This window comes from Lithobates pipiens, unplaced genomic scaffold (assembly GCF_037356315.1).
Source record: "Lithobates pipiens isolate NorthernLeopardFrog02 unplaced genomic scaffold, aLitPip1_a1.2 Scaffold_3, whole genome shotgun sequence".
In the NCBI taxonomy this organism is placed as follows: Eukaryota; Metazoa; Chordata; class Amphibia; order Anura; family Ranidae; genus Lithobates; species Lithobates pipiens.
In genome coordinates this window covers 240,004,366-240,016,666 of record NW_027507790.1, presented here as the reverse complement: position 1 = coordinate 240,016,666, position 12,301 = coordinate 240,004,366, and the positions used below count along the sequence as shown (strand labels likewise).

Genomic DNA, 12,301 nt, shown 5'->3' with positions numbered 1-12,301 from the left:
CATATAATGCAGATGCTGCCCTGGGTGCTGAGGACTAAAGAATTGTTTAAAGGCATCAGTCAGCCAGCCATCTTCTCCATCGCTCTTCCTCTGACTGAACAAAGCCTCAGAAACACATTGTGCAGGAAATGGTAACCTCCCAGGGTCTGGAAAGGCATTACCCAATTTTTTTCTTCAAGGCATCCTGAAGATGTTTCATCCTCTGCTCCTGTTGCGAAAGGCAGGGTGAGCTCTGCAACAGGGTTTCCAGGGTTTCCAGGGTTTCCAGCCAGTAATGATCTCTCTCCTTGATACCACAAATCCTCGGGTCCTTTTGCAGACTTTGCAGAATCAGGGAGCCCATTGCAGTGTAAGTTTGAAGAGACATGAGATTCTGAGTCCTCTGGGTCACTAAGGATGACACTGTCAGGAACTACCTCCACCGAGCCACATACAACTCCTTGGGTTTCTGGGGACTGAAAACCATCCCTTGAAGACTGCTGCATGTTATCCTCTACATCCATTCTAACACAATCCTCCTCCTCTTCCTCCTGCAGGAATGGTATCTGCATAACAAGGGCCTTGTGAGGAAAGGAAGTCCTCCTCTTCCTCCTGCTATTCTGCCTCAAGAGCCCTGTCCATGATTCCACAAAGCGTTTGCTTCAGCAGGAAGATTAGAGAAAAAATAAGCCAAGCTCCCCTGAGCCTGTCCTGATGCCATACTCACATAGGTACTTATTGATGGCCCTCTGCTGTGTGTGCAGCTGCTGCAGCATTGTAAATGTTGAGTTCCACCTGGTGGGCATGTCACAAATGAGGCGGTTGGTGAGCAGCTTGAATTTCCGTTGAATGTCAGCCAGCCGAGCACTGGCATTGTATGACCACAATGCCCACCGACTTTTCTGGCCCGCCTCAGAAGATCTTGTAAGCCTGGGTATCTGGTCAAGAAAAGCTGCACCACCAAATTCAGGAGGTGTGCCAAGCATGGAACATGGGTCAAGTGTCCCTGTCGGAGGGCGGAGAGAAGGTTGGTACCATTGTCGCATACAACCATTCCTGGCTCAAGCTGCCATGGCATCACCCACCTCTTAGCCTGCCCCTGCAGAGCTGACACAATCTCTGCCCCAGTGTGGCTCTTGTCCCCTAGACAGACCAACTGGAGCACCGCATGGCATCTTTTAGCCTGACTGCTTCTGTAGCCTCTTGAACGCTTAGGGAGCACTGCTGGTTCAGAGGACAATTCAGCAGAAGAGGCCATAGAGGAAAGAGAAGAGGAGGGGGTGCAGCAGACAAATGTGGCAGAATCACCACCAGCTTTTTGGAGGCATTGAGGCAGAACAAGTGCCAACACTGAACCCTGTCCTGCATCCTTCCCAGCTGCCAGCAGAGTTACCCAGTGCGCCGTGAAGTAAATATAACATCCCTGACTATGCCTGCTGGACCATGAGTCAGCGGTAATGTGAACCTTGCTGCTGACCGCCCTGTCCAATGTGGCCAAAACACTGCCTTCCACATGAGGGTACAGAGCTGGAATGGCCTTTATGTGAAAAGAAATGTATTTTTGGAAGCTGTCACTGTAGTATAGCACATGTCACAAATTCACAAAAGGGGGCAGAGTCTACCAGATGAAAAGGCAGCAGTTATAATGCTAGCAATTTGGCCAAGCTAGCATTTAGACACTGAGTATGTGGATGGCTGGGACAGTGTACTGCTAGCAGATTGGGAGCAAGTACTTGTGGCACCTATTGCTATACCTTCATTCCTCTTCGTGCAGGTTTTTGGGAGAGGACTTGAGGTATAGTAAGGGTTGATATCCCACATGAGGAACAAGGAGAAGTTTGCATTTTTTTTATGATGTGGGTCTTTCAGGTGCCGTTGCCAACGGACTGCATAGCAGGTTTTCATATGTCTTGTCAAGCATGTTGTGCCCAAGCAGCTGGTGTTCTGGCCGCGCTTGATCTGCTTCAGGCAGAGATTGCAAATAGCAACGCTGCGGTTTGCTGCACATGTGTTTAAAATGGCCCACACCAATAAACTTTTGGAAGTCAGCGGGGAGTCAGCAGCACTCTTCACCTGTGGAGCTCTATGGTGTGATGCAATAGAGTGGCTGCCCTCAAGCTGGACCCTGCTGCCTTGTTGGAGTTGTTCCTCCTCCTCCTCCTCCTCACTTTCCTCCTCTATTCTCTTAGGTACCCAAGTACAGTCAGTGACCTCATCCTCCCCTCCCTCCTCGTCACTGGAGCAAACTTGGCAGTATGCTGCAGCTGGGGGAACATGACTACTAGTTTCTTGTCCTTCTGTGGTACCCCCTCTCTCTAGGCTTATGTTACTCCCTTCCTCATCCTGGGAACCAACATTGTAGCATTCAAATAGCTGCGCATCCTCCAGCAGCACGTAATCGTCACTATGGTTGAAGAATTCTGGTGACTCCGTGCATGATGGTGGGGCTACGGAAGGAGTAACTGTGGTCAAGGAGCCGGTGGAATAGTCCGCCCTGGCAGCTGCGTGGGAAGGCAAACTAGTATGAGCCTGGGTGACAGAGAATGAAGGGGATTAGGGTGGCTTATTTATCCACTCCACCAACTCTTCTTCATGTTGTGGCACAATAACACGGCCAGCAGCAGAAAAAAAGGACACGCGTACCCCGCCCGCAGAGGATGCACCATGTCTGTGACCACCACTTTTCACTGTAGACACAGAGGCTGCTTGCCCTCTTTTAGTGGCCTGTGAGCGTCTGCCTCTCTTTGGTGGCCTTCCAGACATTATAGGGATTTTTTTTCACACTGCACTACACTGTATTATACACTCTGCACTGCACTGTAGTATACATAGTTTCTTATGTTGGTGGTGGCTTCTCCCATTATCTTCTCTTCACATTTGTCCTCCTATTAATGCAGAAAGTGGTCATTCACTTACCTGGACTAATATCATATCTCAGTTTTCATCCATGGACTATATTCATTTATTTTCCATTAGAGCATGGACTATATTTAGTATATTCATTTATGTTTTTGCACGTTTATCATTCAGAGTGTATAATGTTAATCTTTTCTCTGTATCATTGACAGTCTCATTTATTATGACCGTTTACATTTAGGGCTGCACATTTACCAGTTATTTTCAATTGCATTTGTCTCTTGCTGTGCTGGCTGCTGTCTTATGTTTTAGGTGACAGCGCGGTATTTTTCACTTTTTCTCATTGTATACTCTGCACTGCACTGTAGTATATACTCTGCACTGCGCTATATACTGTACACTGAATGCACTGTATTATATACTGTACACCGACTGCACTTTATTATATACTGTACCCTGACTGCAATGTATTATATACTGTACACACTGTATTATATACTGTGTACACTGCCTGCACAGTATTAAATAGTATACACCATCTTCACTGTATTATATACTACACCCCGACTGCAATGTATTATATACTGTACACCAACTGCAATGTATTATATGCTGTACACACTGTATTATATTTTGTGTACACCGCCTGCACTTTATTATATACTGTACAATGACTGCAATGTATTATATACTGTACACTGACTGCAATGTATTATATACAGTGCACACTGCCTGCACTGTATTATATACTGTACACCGCCTGCACTGTATTATATACTGTACACCACCTAAAGTGTATTATATACTGTGCACTGACTGCACTGTATTATATACTGCGTACACCGCCTGCACTGTTATATGTACTGTACACCGCCTGTACTGTATTGTATACTGTACAATGACTGCAATGTATTATATACTGTACACTGACTGCAATGTATTATATACAGTGCACACTGCCTGCACTGTATTATATACTGTACACCGCCTGCACTGTATTATATACTGTACACCACCTAAAGTGTATTATATACTGTGCACTGACTGCACTGTATTATATACTGCGTACACCGCCTGCACTGTTATATGTACTGTACACCGCCTGTACTGTATTGTATACTGTACAATGACTGCACTGTATTATATACTGTACACTGACTGCAATGTATTATATACAGCACACACTGCCTGCACTGTATTATATACTGTACACCGCCTGCACTGTATTATATACTGTACACCACCTAAAGTGTATTATATACTGTTCACTGACTGCACTGTATTATATACTGTGTACACCGCCTGCACTGTTATATGTACTGTACACCGCCTGTACTGTATTGTATACTGTACAATGACTGCACTGTATTATATACTGTACACTGACTGCAATGTATTATATACAGTACACACTGCCTGCACTGTATTATATACTGTACACCGCCTGCACTGTATTATATACTGTACACCACCTAAAGTGTATTATATACTGTGCACTGACTGCACTGTATTATATACTGTGTACACCGCCTGCACTGTTATATGTACTGTGCACCGCCTGTACTGTATTGTATACTGTACAATGACTGCACTGTATTATATACTGTACACTGACTGCAATGTATTATATACTGTACACCGCCTGAAGTGTATTATATACTGTGCTCCAACTGCACTGTATTATATACTGTAAACCAATTGCACTGTATTATATATTGTACACACTGTATTATATACTGTACACCGCCTGAACTGTATTATACACTGTGCACCGACTGCACTGTATTATATACTGTACACTGGCTGCAATTTATTATATACTGTGTACACCGCCTGCACTGTATTATATACTGTACACTGCCTGCACTGTATTATATACTGTACACTGACTGCACTGTATTATATACTGTACACTGACTGCACTGTATTATATATTCCACACTGCCCGCACGCTTTATCCACTAACTAACCTGCCTAATCTCTCTCCTGTCTCCACATTAACACACTACATAAGGCTGCCATGTAAGCAGCCTTATATAGTGTGGCACTCTGCCTTTGGCCAGTGATGGCTCTGACTGTACATTGCGCTGTGATCTCGCAGTGCATAATAGGGTGCTCGTTGGTGCGCGAATGTCCCGTGAGCGCCCCATATGTTCGTTTGTTCTACGAACAACCGAACACCTGATGACCATCCCTATCTATTTTGTGTTCAATCAGTACCAACATTGGGGTTTCCGACTTTGATTCCCCTGCTATTGCACATTTTTTATATTTTCAGTTTCGTTTTTTTCAACACACAATTAGTATAGTACCTACTTAGCATACATATTAACCTCACTTGTAACACATTGAGATAATTTTCTTCTCTATATTACCAAGACCTGGTAGTACTTAAAGCAGAGTCCTACCCAAAGGTGGAAGTTCTGCTTATCTGCCTCCTCCCCCCCCCTCTGAGACAGGTACCCGTCCCCACTTCTGAGATATCTCACCTTCCCCCACCGCCAGGCCATTCAGAAAGCACAGCACGCTTCGTGCATTCACATTAGGGAACTGGCTGTGAAGCCGAAAGGCTTCACTGATGGTTTCCCTTAACATGAATGGCACCCGAGCACCCGAAAGCCGATGAAAGCATTGGCTGAGGTGCCCACATCGCTGCATTCCAGGACAGGTAAGTGTCCTAATATTAAAAGTTAGCAGCTACAGTATGTGTAGCTACTGACTTTTTTTTCCTGGGGGGGCTTTGGGCGTAACTCCTCTTTAGTACAATTTTAATTTCTTTTCACCCTCTCCCTTTTTTTCAGGTTGGTTTTTGGTATTTTGGTATTTTGGTATGTACATTGGGTGACCCCTTCCAAGCTGGTTTGTAAGTCCCTTTTTAGAACATCAATATGTAGAGTGCCCCCCCCCCCCCCGCCTTTCTAGGGAGTGCTTTAATATAATTTTATGTTTTTTAGTATAGGGTTTTGTTGTTGGAAGCATCTGCTGAAGAAGTGAAAGTATTCACGAAACAGTTACAAGAAGCATGTACTTGAAAATATACCAGCTTGATGTACAGTATATATTGTTATGCGTAACCCATTGGCTTGATTTGCCCAAATTTATTATGTGTACTTTATACATTTATGTATCCAATTCCTATACAATAAATCTAAATTTTATGACTTTTGTACTAAAGTCCCATGGGGGAATATTGGTTGTGGGAGTGCTAACCACAGTTGCCATATTGGTGAGAAGTTGTATGCCCCCAAGGTATATGCCTGAAGATGTCTATCTTGAAGTGTGCAAGTAAAGCTTTGAAAACTATTTGGACTTGTCTTTTTTAGTGCTGTTGGCCTATCCTTAGAACTGTTATCTGGTTTTGCTGAGAAGTATGTGGGATGAGGGATTTGGGCAAGAAAAAGTACCAGTGATGGAGAATGTGCTCTATTCGACTCCCTTTGGGAACAGGGACTCACACTAACTTAAGAAGGGCAGGGGGCCTGTTGGTGTTAAACAGAAAGAAAATGTATACCCATGTTATTTGGCCTGGCCTTCACTTATATCTGTAGATAAATCTTTATTGAGCTTTAAAATAAGTTTTATTTTAAACCAGCTGACACATAAACAAGAAGCACATACCTTCTGTCTTATCCACCATCACTGTGTGACACAAAGCAAGCAACTTAAAGAATTCCCGTACATATGGGTCACTTCCTGACCGGACTTGGTCAACTAAGTTCTTGTCATTGTAGGTAAAGGTGGGATCAGCCAAAGGATTCCAACTGAAGTCCACTTGCTGAAAATAATACACATCAGAAAACATGAGTTTGTCCAAAATAGCAGTCATAGGCCAACACTTAGGCCCCTTTCACACTGGGGCGGTTTTCAGGCGTTACAGCGCTAAAAATAGCGCCTGTGTAGCGCCTGAAAAAACCGGCCCCTTTCACTCCAGTGTGAAAGCCGGAGGGCTTTCACACTGGAGCGGTGCACTGGCAGGACGGTGAAAAAAGTCCTGCTAGCCGCATCTTTGGAGCGGTGAAGGAGCGGTGTATTCACCGATCCTTCACCGCTCCTAACCATGGAAATCAATGGGACAGCGTGGCAATACCGCCGGCAAAGCGCCGCTGCAGCGGCGCTATGCGGGCGGTTTTAACCCTTTTTCGGCCGCTAGCGGGGGTTAAAACCACCCCGCTAGCGCCCGCAGACCGCCGCTAAAACGACGGTAAAGCGCAGCTAAAAATAGCGGCGCTTTACCACCGACGCCCGCACCGCCCCAGTGTGAAAGGGGCTTAACACTAAGTAGATTGCTTCTAAAGCTGCCACTGAGGTTTGATTGCAATGACTGCAATTTGAACGCATCCATTGGATCAACAATATAATTATTGAATTCTACATATTGGGGTTGACTTACTGGAGTCAAATAGGCTGTTCACTTTGCAAGGATTTTTTTTTTTTTTTAGCTTAGTGTGTGTGCAAGGAAGACAAAAAAATGTATTTTTTATTGCATATAACTGGATGATGGTGGTCAGCAGAGCTTCATCTCATTCACTAAGATAAGGAAACATTCCTTTGCAAAGTGAACAGCTTATCTGCCTTTAGTTTATCAACCCCATACAGTGTGAATTATTATTTTTTCTTTCATTCGGCATAAAAGGCACAATTGTGTTCCGCAGTACTGTATAATTAAAAGCTAAACATGAAGAATGAAGTCATTACAATACAGCGGTGAAATTAAACTAGGGACAAATGACAAGAGGTGCCCTACATTAACAATGGTATATAGGGGAGTGATACAGAGAGCTCTGTATCAATCCCTTATATGGCACATGAGTGATCCTGTCACTGGTGATAACTCACCAGAACACTATCTGCATGGAGTCTGCATGTTCTTCCTGTGCTTCCATGGGTTTCCTCTGGGTACTTGGTCTTGACCCACCCTCCAAAGACATACTAGTAATGCAAGACTGCGTGTCAGATAGGGTGATCAGCAATATTGGGGTTCCACAGGGAACAGATCTCTCTCCCTTTCTTTTTACTGTCTACACCACTGATTTCAGCTACCAGACAGGGTCTTGGCATCTTCAGAAGTTTTCTGATGACTCTGCGGTAGGGGAGTGTATCAGAGAGACTAAGTATACGACTGTGGTGTAGAACTTTGTCACATGGCGTGAGATTAATCATCTAAATGTGACAAAGACAAACAAGCTGGTTGTGGATTTCAGAAAGGAGAAGCCACCATTGACCCCAATCTCTATCCGAGGAGTGGATGTGAAGGTAGTAGAGAGTTACAAGTATCTGGGGGTGCATATAGATAATAAGCTGGACAGGAGCAAGAACAATGAGGTGCTTTATGGGAAAGGTCAGAGCCGCCTCTACTTTTGAGGAGACTGAGGTCTTTTAACATCAATGTTGAAAATGTTTTATGAGTTTGTGGTGGTCAGCGCTCTCCTGTATGCAGTGGCATGCTGGGGAAGCAGGTTTAGGGTGTCCGACACCAACAGACTCAACAAACTTATTAGCAAGGCCAGTGATGTTGTTGGATTGGAATTGGAGTCTTTTATAACAGTAAACAGAGAGGAGAATGTTGTTCAAGTTACGTTCTATCTTGGACAACTCCACCCACCCATCCGCAATATGCTGGTCAGTCTACGGAGTACCATCATTGACAGATTGTTACAGCCACAATGCACCACAGAGCGACACAGGAAATCATTTTTGGCTGTGGCGATCAAGATATATAATTATTTTCTGTGAGGGCTGGAGGTGAAACTTTAATTCTGGTTGTTTAAGATCAGGATTTTGTGTTGTTTTTTTTATAGTATGTTGGTATTGTGTTGGTTATTATCTAGGGTGGTGTTAGAGAAAGTGGTGTATTATTTGTATTTGGTAGTTTGCCTTTTATTTTAATCTTTTATTTATTCGATGTTGTATTTTAATTGTATGTATTTTTTATTTGTAGTGTAGTTTTAATTTTGTTATTTGGTGTTAATGGCTGTTATTGGTAATTTTGTTTTTTTTGTGTTTTTGCATTTTGTGTTGTGAGCTTGTGTTACATAGTTACATAGTTAGTCAGGTTGAAAAAAGACACAAGTTCATCCAGTTCAACCACAAAAAAATAAAAAAGAATATCAATATATAATATAATACAATATATAATAATATAATATCAATAATAATAAGTGTTGTCTTTGTTAAGTGTGTCTGTGTCATAACAATTTCCAAATTTCCCTTTGGGATTAATAAAGTATTCTGTAGTAGATTATTTGATTCTTGTCTAAATAGGCCCTAGTGTGTGTAAGATAGGAACCTTAGATAGTAAGCTCCTTGAAGGCAGGGACTGATGTGAATGTCCAGTATGTAAATTGATGTGAAAATTGTTGGTGCTTTATAAAGAGGTGGGAGAGAATATACATCTCTTTAAAAGGTAAACACACAACAAAATGGATCAGGCACCAATGTAAACGAGAACCAGACCAGGAAATTTCCATTGGCATCTGGTGTACCATCCAGTAGCATTGCAGCCAGCGAGAGTCCAGTAGCCAAAGGCCCTTTACATACCATCTCCATCATTAGGGCAGATGCCCTTATCCCAGGCTAAAAGGCTGCATTAATTCATGCCAACCTTTTTAATTGAGCACATTGCTTTTATCCTTTGTATGGATTGGTTGTTTAATAAGTGTGCAACCCAACATGACCTAGTGAGGTCCCTTTATAGACTGGGACATTGCATGCATGCTTTATTCAGTGGCGGCATTACATATAACACAGTTCCAAGCGTTTACAAGGGAATACAGGCTGTGCTTCTATTTTAAAGGTGTATACGCCATCACCTTGATCCTAGTTTCAACACCTAGTGAGTCACTGATCTGCAGCAAGCTTGCAGAAAGAGAGTTCACACATCTTGGGCTTTACTGGACACATGCCTGTTTCAGGTCTGTGACTAAGGCCGCGTACACATGGGCGGATTGTCTGCCCAACTTAGTCCGCTGAACAGTGTTTCAGCGGACAATCCGCTCGTGTGTGGGCTTCAGCGGACTTTTTCAGCGGACAGTCTGACGAACAAAGTCTTACGGAATTTCCGTAATACAGTCCGTTCAAACTTGGTTTTGTCCGTCCAAACTTGGTTTCAGCGGACAGTCCGCTCGTGTGTAGGCAAGTTGGACGGACTAAGTATGGCGCATGCTCAGAAAGGGTTTACACGGCCGAAGGTTGCATTGCAGTGTATAGGACGTCGTTTTTCTATTCCCGTCGTACGTGCTGTACACATCATCACGCACGCTTTCAGTGGACTGTCTGCTCATCGTGTGTGGTCAGGTCCGTTCATGCAAATTTTGAACGGACTGTCTGTCGGATTGTCTGCTGAACTTAGTTGGGCAGACAATCCGCCCGTGTGTACGCGGCCTCAGTGAAACCAGGGTTATAATCAGGGCCGTCTTTAATATTGATTGGACCCTGGGCAAACGTTTTCTTGCCCCCCCATATAATTTCACTCTCCACCTGCCCTGGAACATACAATAAATAGCAGCTAGACTTAAAATCAGTTTACTGTATCAGATCAGGCAGCGATTGCAATTGATTGCCAGAGGTTACAGTGTATCATTACTGCTTACTGACTGGTTGCTATAGGTTACAGCACACATTACAGCACATGATTTCTGCTTGTTGATTGGTTGCTAGAGATTACTGTACAGTAACACTGCTCACTGATTGTTTGCTAGAGGTTACAGCACATCATCTCCTCACGGCAGGGGGCATGATATACATATGAATGCCGCCTTTATTTACATATATATGTCGCCGGGTGCAGCTATTTACATATGAATGCCGGTTATTTACATGTAAACACGGGGTCTGCAGGTGAGTCATCTGTACACAACAATAGGGCAGCGCTGGGCAGCATTAGATATCAGGACACAGCACGGGACTAAAACGTCAAAGGAGAAGGAAATTTAAACTGGGATAGTTGGCAAGTATGAGGCAGCTGCTTTGGGCCCCACAACAATGACAGGGCCCAGGGCAGCTGCCCCTTTTTCCCTGCCTTAAAGACGGCCCTGGTTATAATGATAATTGTATACCTGTACCTTTATAACCAGATTCTGTATATAAGTTCAGAGGTGCTCAGAGACCAATATAAGGAAATAACACAGCTTTAATCATCCCATCTAGATTATGACAACCCTCCTATCAATAACCAGACAAAAAAAAGTTGTTAAAGGATTGTTGCTGGCTGGAAATAGGACATCTAGGTATAGGGCAGTTAAAAGAGTTCATGCCTACTCACCGCGCTGCCACCTACTAGTTTTCCAGTTGCTGGTTGTGGTTCACCTGCAGGAAAGAAAAACAAAAACAGTTAAAGCATTGAAGTATAACTAAAGCCAACTGTTTTTTTTTTTAGTTTTGTATACAATGGAGAGGGATTAGAACATCTGTCAGGTTTTTTATTGGCATTTGTGATTAGGGAGATTCATCCTCTCTGTTTGTCATTTACCATTTGGAGTTGGACAAAAAGTGAACATGAAAGTAAATCCCAAATTTTAGGTTGTCCCTAGTACTACTGTGCTAGTGACAACCCAAAATTTGGAATTTTCTTAACGGGGAAATATTTCAATGGGGACACTCGCTCATCTTGGCTATGGAACAGGAAGCGAAGAGAAATCTTCCCATTCGGACACACATAGCAAGAAAAAAAAAAAGAGGTTATTTATTTATTTTATTTATTATTTTATTTATTATTATTTACTCTACCTAAAATGGAAAAAGTCTTTGGTTTTACCTTAAAAAGAACTCCAACTTGATCAACAAAAAATACCAGTAAACCTTCAAAGAATCACAGGTTAAGTCAATGGGAATTCAAATACAGCTTAAAACAACTTAAGTCAGTTCAGGACATCAGATGGAAATCAGAAGCAATTCTGAAGTAAGTCAGAACATGCATTGCAAACTCTTCTGAAATGCAAACAGAAAGCTCCAGAAACTGATCAGCTTTTACTCAACTACAAAACCAGCACAATAACTGGATCATCAGATATCCAGAAGTGCTTATTGCTATAGGGTGTTTTTTTGTTGAACATATTGGAAAATCCATTTGTGAGCTGGTACTTATTAGTTACTCCTTTTATGGAATGGAACAAAGGATCAGAATGATGTGTGTTTTGCTGTAAAAGTTGCCTAAGAACCCCAGAGGGGCTAGGTGCTTCCATATATGGCTCTTCCACAGTCGATATCAGTGAGTTAACTGGCCAGCTTATATCCCTAAGTTCGCCAAGCAACTCACCAAGAACCACTGTCAAGGAGGTTCTTCTCATCTACTCAAGGGCTATATATGGGACCTTGGGGAAGGGCTTACTCCTTGGGTGAACGACAATGTGTAATATGTAGAATATTACTGATCTAAATATTTATAGAATATAATTTCATTTATCACAGGTACTGACTTTCCTATAAGAATATGGTAAGCCCCAGAACAAGAATAGCAACTCTGCCATCC

General features: G+C 42.9%; 1 protein-coding gene across 2 annotated transcripts in view; it reads right to left on the bottom strand.

Annotated features, from left to right (window-relative positions):
• LOC143941042 (phospholipid-transporting ATPase IC-like) overlaps positions 1–12,301 on the bottom strand; it is a 170,382-nt gene that overhangs the window by 59,274 nt on the left and 98,807 nt on the right. For both annotated transcript variants that reach the window (XM_077462951.1, XM_077462952.1), the window contains 2 exons: positions 11,096–11,139; positions 6,454–6,610 (listed from right to left, as the gene is read on the bottom strand). In XM_077462951.1, the coding sequence (XP_077319077.1) occupies positions 6,454–6,610; positions 11,096–11,139 (201 nt within the window). The remainder of the gene's footprint in view (positions 1–6,453; positions 6,611–11,095; positions 11,140–12,301) is intronic.